Source organism: Micropterus dolomieu, linkage group LG09, assembly GCF_021292245.1.
Source record: "Micropterus dolomieu isolate WLL.071019.BEF.003 ecotype Adirondacks linkage group LG09, ASM2129224v1, whole genome shotgun sequence".
Classification (NCBI taxonomy): domain Eukaryota; kingdom Metazoa; phylum Chordata; class Actinopteri; order Centrarchiformes; family Centrarchidae; genus Micropterus; species Micropterus dolomieu.
Window position 1 is genome coordinate 5780475 of NC_060158.1, and position 19936 is coordinate 5800410.

Genomic DNA, 19936 nt, shown 5'->3' on the forward strand with positions numbered 1-19936 from the left:
CATCCATCTTCTCTGTCTAAAACATTTTAGACAGAGAAGATGGATGGTTTGAAAGAGGTGTCAAGGAAGCCATCTACACCAGGGTTGAGAAGCCGTCATTGAACAGGGGAGGGAGTCTACGCCACCACTTATCCCCCACTTACAATGCTGTCCTTTCATCACTTCCCAGGAAACTCAACAAACGTAACCTATTGGCCTCAGGTGAAGATACCAACGATGGTCGTTCAGTCTTGGCCACAGGTAGTCTCAACGACTGTAACGACTGTCGTCACAGCAACAAGGAACACTAACGAACCAGCGGTATCGATGACCCGAGATAACGACCCCACTGAGGTTAAATAGCTGAGTTTCCCTGCCAGTCAGTCGGAACTGAAGAAGTCCTTTGGATGAGGGACGAAACGTCTTCCAGTATCTTCAACCAAGTCCAGTTGCCCTTGATTTTAACCTTCGTTGGACACCAACAACAATAAATACACTGCTCAAAAAAATAAAGGGAACACTTAAACAACACAATGTAACTCCAAGTCAATCACACTCCTGTGAAATCAAACTGTCCACTTAGGAAGCAACACTGATTGACAATCAATTTCACATGCAAATGGAATAGACAACAGGTAGAAATTATAGGCAATTAGCAAGACAACCACAATAAAGGAGTGGTTCTGCAGGTGGAGACCACAGACCACTTCTCAGCTGGAGGAAGACGCCCAGCTCCCAGAGACACGGCCCACAACTCCGCACTGAAGGAGAGAGGTGGAAAAGCGAGGAAGAGGGAGAGAGAGAGAAGGGAACACCACAGGAAGACAGACAAAACCAAAACCCACCAAGCATCTCTCCCACGCTAAAAAGGGGACAAAATAAACTCAAACACATCCACACAACACACCAGCTGTCACCTCCCTGCTTGTGGCAACGTGACATGTTTAATGTTATTAAATACTGCTAAAACTACAACCTATATCCCAAATAGATCATTTTAAACATCATTAAAAAGAAGTATATACAGGACACAGAGGTGTCCTGGCTGATTATGAAGACAGTTCAGACTTGCATGTAGCATCATATCGCTGCTGAAGAGATGATTTATTATATCACAATCACCTCTCTGACATGATTACCACATTTCAAAACCAACCATATTACTTTTTGTTTTATATTTTGCTGTATCTAGCAACACAGTTGGGGCAGGGACAACTGACTGAACCCCATGTTGACGGGGATCATCAGGTCTCCTGGTTCTGCTTCTACACAACTCCTCAGTAGTAGACGAACCGTCGGATTAGGAGGAGGAGGAGGAGGAGGAGGAAGAGGAGGAGGATGGCACTCTGGAGGTCTGCGATGTAACTCTAGTCCTTCTCCACCTTCAATGTGTACAAGCTCCACTTCCGGTACTTTTTGTTGTACACCTTGCTGTACCTGATAATACAGAAAGGATGATCAGCTTAGTGAAAACTTTGTAATACCTGACATTATTCTCTTATACAGTAATTAGCATTTCCACATAAAATGCAATCAAAACAATAAATCAGCAACATCTATCTGTATTCCTCATACTGTTTAATATTTTTTGACTCATCACTTATAAATGTATTGAGTAAAATGCATAGGAGTAATAATAAAAATGCAACATACTGAACTGTGTCATCAGCTTTTCTCCTGGCTGGACTGTGGACACGGTTGTAATCCAGGCCAACCAGCATGGTCCGATCAGTGTACTGGTGAGAAGTACAGGGCTATGAAAGATTTTTTACTTCTGGTAAAATAAGTAATGGCATAACAGCACCAATTACAGTAAAAGGTTTTCACACAGTAGGTTTAGCTACGAACAATGTCAACTATATTATATTATAGGTAACTTATATATCAGAAACACAGATACTTGGGGACCCTTATCCATCATTGTTTATGTACACTAACGTTGAAATGTCTTTCTCATAACTACACACAGCTACATCACCACATTTGTAAAAGTAACATACAGTCAAACATCAACTGCAGACACAAGATAATCACACAAACAGCCCCTTGGTGTTCCTCAGTTGCCACTATAGTTGAAAAGCCACACAGATATTACCTCTGGTCTGAACGCTTGGCTCTTCAGGTCTGAGAGAGATGACCGGGTGTGCGCAAGGGGGCAGCTCCTGTAGCTGCAGGGTTGGTAGCCATGGCAACGAGGGAGAGTGACAGTCAGCCAGCCAATCATTGAATAAGTGTTTTAGAAGCAACTTGCCTACCCGGCTTTTAATAGAGCTTATTTACAATAATTCAGTGAAGGCTTGAACCGAGCAGTGGGCACAGCACTGTGTTTGGACTGCGGTGTGAACGTTAAGTCTTGTATTTAGTAAATTAAATAAACACAGCAGTAGGTGTGGTAAATTGCTTTAGTGGGATTCTAGTGCAAAGCTAACGTTAGCTCCGCTATCGTGGTTAACGTTAGCCGCATTAGCATTAAGCCTGAAATCCGAAACGCCACATTAGTCAGTGGCACGTGGTGGGTTAGTTTTTGTGGAACTACTGTAACGCTAACGTTAGCTCTGCTTATTAAGCTGTCTTCTGAGGTTCAAATACAGTTTCAGTTTACATTCATAATATCACATTCAGTTTCAAGTTTATTGGAATTCAGTTTCAAACTCATAAATTCAAATTCAAGTTGAGCAATTCAAATTCAGTTTTTTAATGCAAGTATTCAAGTTGAGCAATTCAAAGTCAGTTATAAAGCTTGATAAATACGGGGGCCAGGCGTTTAATGGGAACCTGCATTTATTCGTCAAAATGTGTTCCCACACCAGTCCAGTAAAGGACATAGTTGGCTTTATGGGACTCAGCTATTGAAGTGTTACGGTATTTGTATTTCATATGACAATTTCATGAATGTTTATTTTGTTGTATTGTTTGTGTTACATTGATGCAATAATGTGTTTCCTGTCCTGGAGAGTTCTGAAGTGGCCAGTAATGACTCCAGATCTTAATCCCAAAGAGCACCATTAGAGAGGTCTCAAAAACAGCAGTTTGGAGAAGGAACTATGATGGAAATTTGATATTTTACTCTGTTTACTGTTTCATCCTGCATGCTCCATTATTATATACAAAGGTCTCACAGTATGGTATTTGATTATTTTATCATGTTAGGAGAAGTTTCCCATGGGGAGATTTCTTATCTGACTGACCTTGATAGGCCTTCAAATCTCAAAGACCTTGAACTGTTGGCAAAAGAGGAGTGATCCAAAATTCCAGTACAGAGGTGTAATAAAATCACTGATGGTTGAGGGTTATTTTGTTTAGTAAATTTTTGGAGTTCTGTGTGGAATGTTTTGGCTTTTTTATCTGGTGGTATTTTGGCGCGTCCATGTCAGCTCCTCCATGTCGAAGTGTCCTTGGGCAAGATACTGAACCCCAAATTGGTCCTGATGACTGCACTGTTAGTGTGTGTGTGAATAAATGGTTGAATGTGACATGTATTGTAAAGCTCTAACTATAACTACAGTCCATTTATCCATTTTATTTTTTTACTGTACACACTGTTTATTTTATTGTATTTCATTCTATTACTCTATATTTAAACTATTTTAGTCTTTTTTTCTCATCTAGTTTGATTCTTTTTATGCATATAGTTTGACCATTGTTGTTTGACCACCCAAGAATTATGCCAATGACTGTAATTGCTGTGCACATGACAATAAAGAATTTGCAGCTTGAAATACAATTTTATATTGATACAAACATATTTGTTGTCAGTATCTGTCGTATTTATAATCCAATGAAGAAGAAACACTCTCTGTAAGAGTGTTTAGTGTTTTACTTTGTTTAGATGGCAAAAGTAATGATGGAGGCATTCCCTCTGACGCCAGATCTTAAATTTGAATCATCTAAAAAAGGACATGAAAAGGGAGAGGAGAGTTCTGGCTCTCCAAATCCTAAGCTATCTGGTACATGCTGTAAATCAAGCACACAGTGTACCTAAAAATTACTATGTAAATAAATATTAATATCATGTAATTATTTTGTTTCAATATTTGATGAGCACACTTGTTGTGCAATGTTTGTAGCCTTTAGGTATCTGGAATCTAGACCTGCCATTACTGACGGGGTGAATTGTTGTGAAGCAGCAGATGTGGAATTGTGATATAAGTACACCTGCGATACCTTGATGTATAATAAATGGTGCATGAACTGTCTTCTGAACGACTTAATGCACACTACATGACAACATTCACCCATTCTCACACACATTCATACTCTCATGGAAGAGGTTGTCTCGTTTACTAGGACACTTCTGAAAATGACAAAAAAAAAAAAAAGTTCCATAAAAATATTAATGTAAAATAGACAAAGTACTCAAATCTAATATGAAGAGGTTTGTCTCACTTGTACAGTGTAGTAATACAATTCAGCATATCTGGGCACATATCTGGAAGCTATTTTTAAAAAATTCCGCAGCATTAATAAGTAATTTATTGATGGTCCCTTAGCAAACCGACTTGGTTCCCTTGGTGGTACCCAAGTAAAATTACTTCACTTACCTATTATTTATGAGACATTAAGTAATGTAATAAAAATTGCGAAGTTTCACGTTGTTATCCACGTGCTGTTTTTTGCGACGTTTAATAATGTTAAAAGCAGTTTATTTTGAAAGTGTACTTTTGTAACTGGGCGTTGCATATTTATTGTTTGACCGCGGAGCCCTAAACGTCCAAAACACGACGCCAAGAGGTTTTGACCAAGCGTCCGTACCAACACTGGGTGAAAGTAGCCTAAGAAGACGCCCCTGGATCCCGAGTGAATGTCTGTTAAAACCGCGGTTCAAAGGTAGGGTTGTCCCAACTCTAGCTGAAAAACAATAACGCCACGCATCATAACAGGATGAAAAACTTATTTTTGTTGCTTCTCTTCTGTCACGTTTCATCAGCAGGTAAGATCACATTTTAAGTATTTAGTTCAAGCTCTTTGCTTTACACAGATCTGCGTTTTACAGGCGTGCTTTAGTTTTTTTTATAACGTCCATCTCCATAAGCCTGATAGGCCTATGTTATAACTGAATTATACTGAAAATACATCACATTTATGACACGTGATGAAGATGTGCATATTTATAGGCAACTGAGTGTATAAACCTTGTTTGTCTTACAGTGAAACACTCCCTGAAGTTTTTCGCAGCTGCATCTTCTGGAGTCTCACACTTAATTGTAGCAGCTGCAGTTGTTGATGGTATAATGGCGGTTTACTGCGACAGTAGAGAAGTACAAGCAAAACAGGACTGGATGAAAACATTTTTTGAAAAAATTCCTCAGCATAATGAGATTTACAGTCGAGAGTGTTTCAAGCATCTGCCGAACGTCCTCAAAGCCAGGATTGAACTTTTTAAGCAGCACTTCAACCAAAGTGGAGGTAAAGTTTAAATTAAATTTATGTTTGTTAGATTTTACATTTTACTGTTAAATGTTTTGCTTTCTGGTTTGGTGTTCATCAAACAGATATAGCTTATATTATGAACACATAGACTTGTGGTAAAGTGTGCACCTTACAGCCATCTGTATTTAGAGCTGGGACTGTATCTGAGGCAGTAGGTGTCTCACAGGTCTGACTGTGTGTTGGTGCAGAATACAAGAAGACATCCTCACCTTGTGTAGTGTCATTGGCAGCCATCTATCATTTCACAGAACAATAGCTACCATTGTAACAAAAGACAAATGGAGTTATCATCTGTGCATCATGTTAATCAGTCTCTCTTTCTCTCTCAGGTGTCCATGTTTTACAAAGGATGTGTGGCTGTGAGTGGGATGATGAGACAGAAGAATTTAATGGTTTCTCTCTGTATGGTTATGATGGAGAAGACTTATTGGCATTTGACCTGAAGACAGAGAAATGGATTGCTCTGAAACCACAGGCGTTCGACATCAAAAAGGAATGGGATGCTGACAAAGACAGAGCAAAAAAGTATGAGAATTACCTCACTCGTATTTGCCCCGAATGGCTGAAGAAGTATGTGGACTATGGCAACAGTTCTCTGCAGAGAACAGGTAGAATCACATGACTTGATGTAGACACAACCAGTGGCGTGTGGTAGGGTAAATTGCCAAGTGAGAGGGGATGTCCTTTTTGATGGCAATTATCTAATGTATTGTGGTATTACATACCCGCTGCTTATAGTGCACAGTACAAATAGGTTACAGTTAAGAATAAAATAAGCATTCAGAAGTTAAATCAGAAGATGTTTTACATTTGCATAGTAGCAGTGGTGCATGTATCAAATAGGCCTACATACTTCTTGTTTAATGCTTGGCCAAATGTTCATAACACAACATCACTCAAGACTAACAGTATATACAGAGTGTGAACAATTATTCAGGTAACCTGACCCAGTGCCCTGCAGGTGCTGTTGGTGGAGCTCATTATCTACTTATGCGTACACAACCGCAGTAAAAATAATAAGGTTACTTCAGCAACTATTCATTCACACCTAAATTCAGACAAGCAAAGCAAAATAAACAATATATATCAAAAACTGCACACAGTTCAGTTAAGTTCAGAGAGAGAAGGAGGTGACATTTTACTCACCCTATTTGAAAAGGAAGACCATTCTCCTGTCTTTCATGGGGGCGAAGTGGTCAATAAACAAGTTATAGAATTTGAATGACGTTGATCACATGCTGTGATTTGATTGGCGTGAAGCCAGACAGCGGCTTTTTTTTCCGCAAAGGGATGCCAACTCTGCCTTCACGTAGTCAGTCTGCAGGTCAGTCTACGGTAGTGCATTACTTTCTATCAAAGCTGAGACTGTGAGAGCTAGTGCACAGTTAGCATAAGTAAGTTTACACAGATTCAGGATTATAAAATAGAGAGTTTGCTGTTTCACTGAACAGTGATACTGTTATTGACTACTTTGCTGTGAACCATAAAAACAGACAGATCCTTCTTCTCTGACTGTAGTGAGTTTCTTTAGTGGTGATGTCACTACCTTCTCTGTCTATACTGTATACAGACAGTGTGAAAGTTATGTAACAAATGGGTTGTTATGTAGTACTGTCTTATGTTGTAGCTCATTAGATTGCTGTCTGGGCCTGTATATGTAGTGCATTTACCTGAATGAGAAGTTGTTTACATGTGAGCCTAATGATTTTGTGTCTTGAGATCACTTAGGTATCCTGGAGATGTTGACCACCATGGAGCTTTACTTTTTGCATGCAGATGCTTGCAGTTTGTTTGGTTCTTGTTCACACACTCAAGGACGCACATGCATGAAGGACATGGACATTGATCCTGAACAGTTGGTCGTAGTAAATCAACTACAGAGGCAGTGACTAAGAATGCATGCAAATGTTCATGAGGAAGGAAATGTATTGTTTTGCATTTGTTAGACCTCAACGATGCACTTTGTTGAGAAACACTGAATTCAAACATAACTTGTTTGTTTAAAAGAATACGTTTCACTTAAAAAAAAAAAATTGGTATGATTTGCATCATAGTCATTAGTTATTATAGTTTTTTTTTTTTTTATAATTTTCCCACCTTCAGTTAGTGATTCCCTATTCAATTTTTTCAACATGCTTTTACTTTGTTTTCTTTACTTTCTGGTTCACCCTTTCGTTTCTCTCTCTCTCTCTCTCTCTCTCTCTCTCCAGAGCTTCCCTCAGTGTCTCTCCTCCAGAAGACTCCCTCCTCTCCAGTCAGCTGCCACGCTACAGGTTTCTACCCTGACAGAGCCACGATGTTCTGGAGGAAAGATGGAGAGGAGTTTCATGAGGACGTGGACCACGGAGAGATCCTCCCCAACAACGAAGGATCCTTCCAGATGAGTGTTGACCTGAATCCTCCAACTGAAGACTGGGAGAAGTACGAATGTGTGTTTCAGCTCACTGGTGCGAAGGACGACATCATCACCAAACTGGACAAAGCAAAGATCAGAACAAACTGGGGTAAGAATCTGTTTATAAATGACAAAGGTGAGAAATACTGTATATTTCTGCAAACACATCAAGCTCGTGATAGGATGCAATAGATTGTATTATCCAAAGAAGGTAAAAGTATAGGGCAACTGCTGGTAAACGACCTCACGGAGGTTAAATAGCTGAGTTTCCCAACCAGTCATTTTTGAACAGAAGTAGTCTCTCAGATTAGGGACGAAACATCTTCTAGTATCTTCAACCAAGTCCAGTTGCCCTTGACTTTAACCTTCTTTGGATAACTATGACCTGGATGACTGAGAACCTTCACAGACAATAGATTATATTGTTTTTACCACCTGTATGTTTGATGAACATCTTCACATATTGTGATCATATTGTTTTGTATGTTTTTTTATTGTTTTTGCTGAGCAGATGAGTCCAGTAACGTCACCATCCTGATTACCGCCGCAGTGTTTGTTCCTGCTGTCGTCCTCATTGCTGTTATTGGATTTACTGTTTACAAAAAAAAGAAAGGTGAGAGACTCAAAAGAGCTGAGTTGATGCTCTTATCCAGACTGCAAAGCTGAAGCAACATTTAAAAATAAACAAACATCAGAAGCTACCAACAGTGTAAGACAGAGTAGCCTATGATATAAACTTACAGTATAATATAATATATAATATGCACATGAAATAAAGAGATCTAAAAAGCAAAGGAAATTGGATTTATGTATCACTTTAATTTGACAGAAAATAAGATTTAGGAAAATTTGAAAAAAAACATGTTCTGCCATTTTAAACTGAGATGAGTAAAACGATTTGTATTTTCTTCTCATTTCAGCCAAACGACCTCCACCTCGTAAGTACAATCTTGTTTTTATTCTATTGTCTGTGATCTGACATGCACTCTGTAGATTACAAAAGTGTTTCAGTGTGAGCTGAAGTAGTTCAATGCAGGAAAAGAGGACTAAGTGTGTTTCTGCCTTACAGCTCCTGTCAACAGCTCTGAGCTCTCTGAGAGACTGAATCTAGAAACAAGACTGACAAACACACCAACCTGCACCTTAGACTGTATAAAAGCCCTGCACACAGTGATTTCATGTTGGACAGCAAAACAGTAAATGCTGCAACTGCGTTAATGCTGCTTTCCAAATTGCTCGAAACTCGGAAATTGTAAAGTTACAATTTCTGACTGACTGATAATTATCATCATGTACTCTTTATCGAGTGTGCACACAACTGCATGAACCCTCAGCTGTGCACTTAGTATTAATTAAAAAGAGCTTTTGTAATGAAAACAAGTGACATACATACGTCAGTTGGTAATCCTCAAAACTCAATAAATTTGTGTACTTCCTAATGGTTTTTTCTATTTTTCCTGAATAACTGTGCAGAGAAGACGACTTTTAGAGACTGCTTGCATGACCAGGTCTTACTATATGATGGTATGTATTATTTTAATTCGATACAGGCACATATACTTTATGTCGTCCTTTAGTTTATGCTTTACCATCTACAAGTTGCCATGGGAGCTGCCATTGTTGTGTGACATCATTCATTTTTGTAGTACAACTTTTGTATTGAAACTGTGTATTTTTTGTTTGCTGTGTTTGATCCAGAAGAGGTGGCTTTTGTTGAGGTATGCCATCTTGTGAAGATTTGAACTGAGATGAGGACTCATTAATTGGTGCTGGAACTGTGGGTTTTGTATTGAGCACTGACCGCATAATACACCGTGTTGTAATGTTTTGTGTAACCTAAATATACAACATAGCTTATATTAAATGATGCCTAAATGAGCTGGTTGTAATTCCTTCATTTAACGCCTACATTTCAAAAGTACCAGATTAAATTTCTGAGTGGCAGATAAAAAAATGACTTGCCTGCCACAGTGGGAAAAACAAGTGAATTTCAGACTGTACCTCCTGTTAAATAAGCTTTCTTAATTTAAAAGCAAAGAAAGCTGAGATTGTTTTGCCGTTCGCTGTGTCACACTGTGTCACATTACAGCTGTAAAGAAAATATCTGCAAACAGATGAGCAACAATACCTAGCTTTACATATATATAGATACAAAACTTTTAAGAACAATAAAAAAAGGCAAGAACTCGCTTTTTTGAAAGTGATTTATTTGCACTGCCATGTCATTTCTTTTGTACTGATGTTTTACTTTTCAATAAAATTGCTTTATGAAAAGTCACACAAGTTCACCATCTGTGTCTGTAGGTTCATTGACATTAATGCACTTTTATACACTATTATCACAGAGACTAAATGAATGTAGCTCCAAACTGTGAACCTATAAAGGGAGGACAAAATCAGCAGTGCAGATATGTGACACACTGCTGGTTTTATAGACTGTATTGGAGGTAATCCTTAAGTATAATGTTATAAGAAAGCACTACTTACAACTTTAATTAATGGTATAATTTGTTGTCTCAAGACATTGGTCACCTCACTGCCAGTCAGATTTTAAATGTTGTTCTTTAACCTATGGCATTACTTTGTTACTTGAGCTATCACACACAGATCCCCCTCTTTATAAGAGATATAAATTATATAATAATTTTATTCAGGCTACAGTTACTCCAATTTTCTGCATATTGCCTACTTGCTCTTGCATTGATAAAATCTATTATTTTTATACTAACATTTCACATTAGAGGTGTTTTCTTTTAGTGAAAGAAAAATATGAATGGTGTGTGTGTGTATAAGTCAGGTCTATTGAAATAAGAGTCATGAAGGCACTTCCTGAATCAGAACTTCATTTTTCTTATCACAACCAAAAAAGTAGCTAGTAGGACCAAAAGTCTCTTATGAGATACACATGTGGAGCTATTTCAAAGCTACTGACTGAACTTCTAGCCTACAGTTGCTCTTTATTTTGCATCAGAACAGAAAGCAGATCAGTAAAGTTAAATGTCTCATATTAACTTAAACTGAACTTATTCCAGTCATCAGTGAAATGAAACATTTTGACTGTGGCTGTTTGGAAATGCCTCCAACACACCTGGCCATGCGACATCATCTTATTTTGTTTGATTATTATGGACAGTCCATCCCAACGGACTTCATCATCTGATCCAATTCATATTTAAGTTTCTATTCATGGAATCTGGGGTGAGTGAAAATATTGTGGTGTATCCGCAAAGCTATTGTTCAGACATTTGGTGCCTTTATTAACCACTTATCTTGCAGCTTGTTATTCAGAAATATAGTGGCTGCATTTTGTTTGTCATAAATAGATTGTTTTGAGATATTGGGAGAGGGAATTGCGTTCTTACTTCTTCTATTACAAAACCCCACAACATAACACCCTGGCGCCACTTGGTGGGAACACTGTGACATTACATCAGTACAATATGATTGTTGTACGATATTTACTAAATTAGCTTGCTAATTTTATTTCATTATTATTTGGTATAAGGTGGAAATGTGCTCATATTATGTCTTTCTAGTGCAAATCACCATGTTCCTCATTAATCTCTGTTCTTATCCCACTCACAACGTTTAACTGTAAAACTTTCGAAACTGAATGAAACTCTATGAAGCATATACGTGAAGTTCATGTCGGATTCTTCATTTGAAACGACCTCAGACCGACCAAACAGGCTTAAACACAACCTTTGGTTTCATGTTTCAGAATCATACGTCCACCTCCAGTCATAACAAAAAACACTCCCACCTCCTTCCGTGAGGAAAAAATAATAGGATAGAAGATAAAACAGCTGCTCGGTTATGTAGACTATCCACACGTCTTTATCAAATAAGATGAAACAGTTATTTTTGTTACTTCTCTTCTGTTACGTTACATCAGCAGGTAAGCTCACATTTTAATTCTTTAGGTTAAAAATGCGTAGCTCAAGAACACGCCCGTAGCTTAGTTTCACTTTTAAGCTCCAGCTTTATAAGACTTTGTTTTAACTTATTCATACTGTATACATCATGACGAGTGAGATGATAATGTGTGCATACTTACACTGAATGCATACATCTTGTTTGTCCTACAGTGCAACACTCCCTGAAGTTTTTCTTCACTGCATCTCTTGGAGTCTCGGACTTTGAGCTTGTGGCTACACCATATGTTGATGGCATTATGTTGGGTTACTGCAACAGCACCCGAAAGACAGCAGAACCAAGAGAGGACTGGGTGAAAAAAAATGTTAGAAAACGAAACTGATCTCCTGAACTTGAATCAGTACACTCAACGGTGTTTTGAGAGTTATGGCCTCAAAGCCAGGATTGACAGTTTTAAGCAGCTCTTCGGCCAAAGTGGAGGTATAGCTTATTATAAAGTCTATAAAATCTATACTACTGTTGTAGGCAATTTCACGTTTTACTGCTGAACTGTTCTGCATGTTTTGAAGTTACGTGACCCTCCACAGGGCCACAACATAATATTCAGGACCACTTGCCATCATAGGTGTCATTTACACTGGGTACCCTTGGTTACCACCACTTTTTGAAATAGCTAATTTTGTCCCCATCGCTTTTTTTTTTTAAAGGATTTGTAAAAAAAAATAAATAAATAAATAAAAATAAAAAGATTTATTTGCACAATAAGACAACATAAGACAATATAATTTAAATCTAGAAACACGTGCATTGCCAAGAAAGTAACTTAAGCATCAAAAAAAGCTACTGATTACTGCATTATATTCCATTTACACCATATATTGGTGCAGAAAATCTCTCTAGAATGCAGTAAATTAACAGTTTAATGCTCAAAATCTTCTAGGGGAAGAAAAACCCCCCACTGATAAATTTTGGCATTGAAAATTTCTTCAAAATAAATAAATATATAAAATAAATAAAATTAAATATCTTCTCGTCTTGTTTTCGTGACCAAAAGTCTTTCACGCTCAGTCTGAGATTTGCTTCCCAGTCATTTCTATGTGAAAGGGGTAGGCTACGACAGATTCGCTTCAGGAATTGACCAGCCTCCTTCAATTGGTGCAGACGAAAATGTGATTTAATTTTGACAGCCGAAATCGAGAGGTAGCCTAATATTCAGAAATTGCGAAGGAGTGGGTGGCATTGGCCTGTCATTTAAATATTGTTTGTTCACATTCTTGATTTATGTAACCTGATGTTACTGTAGCCTACTCATTACGTTTTGGGGTTATTTTGATTATTTAAGTTTACCATGGTAATTTATGTTGCTGATTAAACTTTAGGCCTTTAGAGTATATTCTGTAGTAAGTTATATACATTTCAGTAGGAATAGTTCGTTATTTTAGGACTTACAGTCAAGTTTTATTATTACATATATAAAACTTGGCCATCATATCACAGGTCACAACAATAGTTGTCCTTCAGGCAATGCATAGTATTTTTAAGATCATCTTTCCTCATGAGATATCATTTGTACATCATTGAAGTCTGTCTCTCTCTCTCTCTCTCAGGTGTCCACATTTTACAGAGGATTAGTGGCTGTGAATGGGATAATGAGACTGGAGAGATTAATGGTTTTAATCATTATGGTTATGATGGAGAAGACATCATATCATTTGACCTGAAGACATTGACATGGATCGCTGTGAACCCAGAGGCTGTCACCATCAAAGAGAGATGGGATGCTGACAAATCCAGAATAACATACAAACCAACAGTTCCTCATTGAGATTTGTCCTCAGTGGCTAAAGATCTTTTTGGCCTATGGGAGGAGCTCTCTACTAAGAACAGGTATCACATGACCTGATGTAGTTTCATGGACTTAACTGGCATGAACTGTTATTGCATTATCACTCCAATCAGTCTGACATAGCCTTTCATTGGTGATTGATTGAGCCCTAACCAATCAGAAGAGACTGACATTTTTCCATCAGCACTGAGACTGTGATAACCAGTGCACAGTTAACATGAGTTAATTAAGTTTACAAAGTTTCAGTGTTTCAGAATAGAAAGATTGTTGTTTTTTCACTAAACATTGACACTTTGATTGACTGCTTTGCTGTGAACCATAAAAAGATCATTTCTCTCTTCTGACTGTAGTGAGTTTCTTTAGTGGTGGTGTTTTTCCCTTCTCTGTCGATATAAAGACATTGTGGAGGTTGTGTATCAAAAATGGGTTGTTATGTAACGCTGTTGTAAGTTCTTACAGCTCCCTCCATTGTCTTTCTCTCTCTTTACTCTCCAGAGCTTCCCTCAGTGTCTCTCCTCCAGAAGACTCCCTCCTCTCCAGTCAGCTGCCACGCTACAGGTTTCTACCCTGAGAGAGCCACGATGTTCTGGAGGAAAGATGGAGAGGAGCTTCATGAGGACGTGGACCTCGGAGAGATCCTCCCCAACAACGATGGATCCTTCCAGAGGAGTGTTGACCTGAATCTTTCATCAGTCACACCTGAAGACTGGAGGAGGTACGACTGTGTGTTTCATCTCTCTGGTGTGAAGGACGACATCATCACCAAACTGGACAAAGCAAAGATCAGAACCAACTGGGGCAAAACTCTGTTTAGAAATGACAAAGGTGAGAAACACTATTTTTTTTTTTTTTGCTGAATGGTCTCATCATTTGGCTTTCTAGTCTTAGTTTTTCTTTTGAGAGCTCTATTTTTGCAGTGGAAAGTGTGGTACGGTGGAGTGGAAATAAGGCGCAGTTAAAATTGGGGAGTAGTTACGATTACTGTAATCCTGTATATTTCTTAGTTATTATTAGATTATATTGTAACTGTATGTGTGATGAACATCTTGTTGCAATCACATTTTCTTTATTTGTTTTTTATATATTTTTATTCTGAGCAGATGAGTCCAGTAACATCACCATCCCGATTACTGCTACAGTGGTTGTTCTTGCTGTCGTCCTCTTTGCTGTTATTGGATTTACTGCTTAAAAAAAAAAGAAAGGTGAGAGACTCAAAAGAGCTGAGTTGATGCTCTTATCCAGACTAATAAAACTGACATCTGAAGCAACCAACAGGGTTAGACAGTGATATAAACTTACAATATAATATACACAATATAAAGAGATCTAAAAAGAAATGGAAACGGGATTTATATTTCAATTTAATTTAAATGAGAAATGAGATAAAGGAGAATGAGGAAAAAAATATGTTCTGCCATTTTACACTGAAATGAGTGAAATGATTTGTCTTTTCTTCTTATTTCAGCCAAACAACTTCCACCTCTTAAGTTGTATCTTGTTTTTATGCTGTTGTTCTGTTGTTCTGTTTATTCTGATCTGACATGCACTCTGCAGATTGAAAAGGTGTTTCAGTGAGAGCTGAGGTAGTTCAGTGCAGGAAAAGAGGACTAACAGTGTGTTTCTGACCTTACAGCTCCTGTCAACAGCTCTGAGCTCTCTCAGAGACTGAATCCAGAAACAACACAACACCCTGCACCATAGACTGAATAAAAGCCGTGCGCAAAGTCACGTCATGTGGTACGGAAACATTAACAAACTGTAAATGCTGTGACTGTGTTTATGCTGCTTTCCAGATTTAAAGGTGAGCATGTCAGCATTGTTTTAAGTCTCATTTCCAAGTTAAAATTTCCAACTTCCGACCTCAAAGTCTTCCAGGTGCATCATGGTGCATGACGCCAAAATTGAACAGAAAATATGGCTGTGACAAACTGATGGGTCTTTATCAAGTGTGCACACTACTGAACCCTCAACAGTGCCCTCAGTATTAATTAAAAATATCCATTATGATGAAAACCAGCGGCATAAACATACATTACTTGTTAGCTGTGTACCTACATCAGTTTGTAATCTTCAAAAGCCGTTTCCTAATGTTTTCAATTTTTTTGTCATTTTTGTTATTTTCCTGACTAACTTTTCTGCAGAGGTGACGACTTTCAGGAAAATGCACAACAGAAAGACACACACACACCAGCAGTCAGCTCAGGGAATATCAAATGCGGTGTTTCAAACCAAATTTACCAGTGGAAGAGGCCCAGATTGTATTGATTCACAGCCAGTGTCACAGAACCACTAAGCTTGTACATTAAATGCAAGAGTTGTCACTAGGTTTTATTTTTGTACACCAATTTTATATATAATTTTATGTGCATGCACTGACTAATAATATACTTTATATCATGTTTGCATACTAATTGTGCAACCATGAATGTAATGTTTTTGTGTAGCCTAAATATATTGAACATTGAATTACAGCGTAGTTCACATTAAATTATGCCTAAATGAGCTGATTGTTAATTTAACACATCTATTTCAAAAGTTGCAGATAACATCTCTGAGTGGCAGACAAAAAAAACTTCCCACAGTGAAAAAAGTGACTTTCAGACCCTGCCTCCGGTTAAAGAGCCTTCCATAAGATAAAAGCAAAGAATCCTTCTGAGATTATTTTGCCATTAACTGTAAAACACCTATGTCACATTACAGCTTCAATCTCTACAAACAGACTTTCTACAAGCAACAATACCTATCTTTAAAGACATATAGATACAAAACTTTTATATGATGAAAAAGAAAAAACAGGCTCTATAAGACATCTCTTTTTTGAAAGTCTGATTAATATGCACTGCCATATGTCATTTCTTTTGTACTGATGTTTTGTTTTTCAATAAAATGGGAGATCATAGGTACTTCTCAAAGTGATCTGAAAGATCCGCTTTCCCATTAAAACACTAGGAGCTCAAATCAACGTAAGCATCGCGGGGAGGGGTGACAGTTGTTAACGGGAACAACACGTTACGGTTATTGGTTGCATTTGAAACAATAAGTTTTACATCCAATCAAAGTTAGGATGTTAACAAATCAGACAATGCAAAAGCAATTTATTGATATTCCCAAAGTTGTGGTCTTGACTGGTCTTGAAATAAAATCCAGAGTCCTCAATGTCCGAGACCGAGACGAGTCCAAGACCATCAAAACGTGGTCTTAAGACCGGTCTTGAGCCCAAAACGGGTCTCGAGTACTACAACACTACCGGTGTCTGTAGTTTCATTGACATGATTATTGCTCTTTTAATTCACTATTATCACACAGACTAAATGAATTTGGCTCCAAACTGTGAAACTACATAGAAAGCACAAAATCAGCAGTGCAGATATATGACATAGTGCTGGTGTGATTCATGAAGGTGGAGGCAATCCCTAAAAATATATCATTGAAAGAAAGCATTATTAGTTACAACTTAAAGTAATGGTATAATTTGTTGTTTCAAGACATTGTTCACTGCCTGTCAGACTTTAAATGTGTCTTTTACAAATGGCATGACTTTGTTATTTGAGCCTTAAGTAGTTAAACCTGTATGATTTGAAATGTCGATAACATATCAGTGTAACGGCAGAATCAAGACAGCTTTCGCCAAACAGGACTGGTTGGAAAACTTAAGAGATGTAGATCCACTAGAAGTGTTACACACGGGAGTGCACGAATTTCATAATTTGAACTGCTTAAACGAAAACTGGAAGTATATTACTGATAATATCTTTTATCTTCACTGTTCAAAAGGTCAGCAGTTGAGCTTTGAGCACCTCCTTGTGGACAAATAACCTGTTCAGTAGGTAGATTTCTGCACCTCAACTGCTGTATTGCAGCTAGTGGTTCTGTAAGAGCCATTTTGGCATATATGGTATTTGCTAAATTGTTGTTAAACACCTGCTATATGTTCATGGGTTATGCAGAATTTCTTTTTGGGTGGGTTAGTAATTTCGCTGCGCATGGGCAGGAGGAAAAAAGTAACACGGGTGAAGGGAGGAGAGATCTGCAAGAGCCCTGTATCATAACAAGTTTTTGACCGTGTTTTGCAAATGTTTTTGAGTAACTTTTGGTGAACTGTACTGGGCTGGTAATGGACCAAGCGTTTTTGTATATTCCGAATTAAAAAGGTACACTCAAAATCTTCTTGTCACTTTTTCTGGATTTTTGGGTATCTTGGGTAGAGTGTGGATACTGGGACACACATGGGTGGACACACGTCAGCCTGGGATGGACTTCTTGCAGAATAGTGGCCTTGGACTTTGTCATGAAACCGGCCACGACAGGTTCTTTATAAATAGGAGGTCTTACATTTGGGCCGGCACAACCAATACTTTCTCCATCACATTTAGGCTACAGATGCAGCTTTGATTATAAACACTTATATGTGTGGGCAGACACACACACACACCATACAAAATAAATAAAACAGTAACGTGTTGTGTGTGTACCGTAGGGCAGAAGTATATAGAAATAATTTTATGTTTGTGTTAAGTGTGAGGGGACTCCTCTCTATGTTCACCTCTTGGCAATGGAGAGCTATGTAATGTTAGGAGTTAGGGGTCACTTGGTTTTTGGTGTTTGTAAAATTTGATTGCTCTTTTTTGTATCCTTATCAAAAGTGTTTCGATTGGGTGTTTGTCCTATTTTTCAAAGTTGTGACCCCACACTTCACTAACATACAGTAGAATTGGTTCCATTATAGATTTGACTATTTTGAGCCAGAGTCTAACATGTTTGAAGACAAAAATAGCAAAAAAGCCTTTCTTCCATTGTCTCTGAGAGTTTTGTATAGTACTGATTGTATTTAAATAGCACCAAGAAGTTATCCCATTGCACTTTTCTCTCTCTCCCTCTCCAGTCAGCTGCAGTGCAGGTTTCAGGTTTCAGGTTTCTAGCTGAAGTAACCGACAGTAGCGCTGTGAGTCATGATAATATGACTATTCCATGATGATAAGGTGGCGAAAGATATTCTGGCACTTTCAACAGGAACTGAAATAATTTATCTTCTCTTTTTATTTCAGCCAAATTTCCACCATCTTGTAGGAAACTTTTATTTTATTTCAACTGGTCTGACACATTTAAAAGTGGTTTCAAATTATTTTGAAGATGAAACATTACAAGACTTTAAGGTTTATTTCAGGATGAGTGGAGTTTACACTGTTTCACCCAGTTTGTTTCTGACGCCAAATGAAACAAATAAACAATCCTGCATCCTGAATTGCTTCGTGTGGGATAAGAAAACAGTAAATTACTGTGACATGCATGTCTGTGAGTATTTTCTCTGTATTTTAGATATTTTGTGGTTTTCTATTTTGTGGTCTTAGTTTTCTCTTTTTAGGTAGCCTATTTTGTGGTTGCACTGTTGGTAAGCTTTGTGGAGTGTAGACTTACAGATATTTTCGCTTTTATTTCTAAAGGTTTTATGAAAAATGAATGTGATAATATGTGATATATAATTTTAAACATGAGTATAACATTTATTGTATATTGGGTCATTTTAGTGTGTACATAATTGTGTGTGTATGCAATTATTGTGTAATGTTTTTTTCTCTTTTAATCTCAGAATGAATCCAAACACACTGAATGAGTTACCTCACATGACATGTGACACGTTATTCATTTTAGTTCAATGTTATTTATATAGCACCAATTCAAAACAGAAGTTATCTTATTTCACTTTTTTTTATAGAGCAAGTCTAGACCGTACTCTTTGTAATATTATTTACAGAGACCCAACAGTTCCCTCCATGAGCAAGCACTTACTCTCAGTAGCTTTACAGAATTAAAAGAGACTGAAAGATGGCTTCCTGCAACGAAATCAATACATTAAATTTGTGGGGGGTTTTAATCATTTTTGAATATTTTTTTAGGATTTCAGAATAACTACATGAATTACAGGTTTCTGTTTGCTAAGACAGGACATAATTAATGAAAGGTTTCTCATACCACATGTGTTTATAACTAGTGTCTATTAGAAAGACTAGTGGAAACAGAAATACAGAGATGCTGGTTGGACTACTGAGATGGCCATGGCATTCACATCAAGTTGCATTTAAGTTAGTTAAGCCAGTGTAGTTTAGCCTGAGGAGATTCAATGTAGATATAAAGCCTAAAGATAGCTCAAAACATACTTTAACCTGAACATTGGGCTTTTCTCTAAAGTTAATATATTTCTGTGTAGCGTATGCTAATGTAATCTGTGACTGTTTTCAACAGATGCTGTAATGTTGCAACCTCGAGATGTTGATGTCTCTGACACACCTCGCCATGCATAATCATCTAATTGGTTTGATTATTATGAAAAGTCAGTTTCAAACGCATCAGCCCACAGAATCATCTGATCCAATTCATATTTATTTATCTTATTTGGAATCTGGGGTGGGTGG

The 19936-nt window shown here is 37.6% G+C and overlaps 3 protein-coding genes and 1 pseudogene across 6 annotated transcripts in view; 3 read left to right on the top strand and 1 right to left on the bottom strand.

Annotated features, from left to right (window-relative positions):
* The window catches only part of LOC123977125 (major histocompatibility complex class I-related gene protein-like), a 32095-nt gene extending 30544 nt beyond the window's left edge, over window positions 1-1551 (top strand). For both annotated transcript variants that reach the window (XM_046059648.1, XM_046059647.1), the window contains exon 8: window positions 1172-1551. In XM_046059648.1, the coding sequence (XP_045915604.1) occupies window positions 1172-1263 (92 nt within the window). In that variant the 3' untranslated portion in view covers window positions 1264-1551. The remainder of the gene's footprint in view (window positions 1-1171) is intronic.
* Window positions 1-19936, bottom strand: part of LOC123977135 (major histocompatibility complex class I-related gene protein-like) — a 232886-nt gene that overhangs the window by 18864 nt on the left and 194086 nt on the right. The window lies entirely within an intron of this gene.
* Window positions 4675-9682, top strand: LOC123977127 (major histocompatibility complex class I-related gene protein-like). The gene is made up of 7 exons (XM_046059654.1): window positions 4675-4909; window positions 5128-5385; window positions 5739-6017; window positions 7620-7913; window positions 8316-8417; window positions 8725-8742; window positions 8874-9682. The coding sequence occupies exons 1-7, from the start codon at window positions 4861-4863 to the stop codon at window positions 9002-9004; spliced, it is 1131 nt and encodes a 376-aa protein (XP_045915610.1). The 5' UTR covers window positions 4675-4860; the 3' UTR covers window positions 9005-9682.
* On the top strand, window positions 11566-15773 carry LOC123977137 (annotated as a pseudogene).

Bases quoted from the DNA above. Each gene is read 5' to 3' on its own strand.
- LOC123977127 (XM_046059654.1), top strand. From the start codon at position 4,861: ATGAAAAACTTATTTTTGTTGCTTCTCTTCTGTCACGTTTCATCAGCA. The intron at 4,910-5,127 runs GTAAGATCACAT...TTTGTCTTACAG, and splicing joins CTGTCACGTTTCATCAGCAG to TGAAACACTCCCTGAAGTTT. The intron at 5,386-5,738 runs GTAAAGTTTAAA...TTTCTCTCTCAG, and splicing joins GCACTTCAACCAAAGTGGAG to GTGTCCATGTTTTACAAAGG.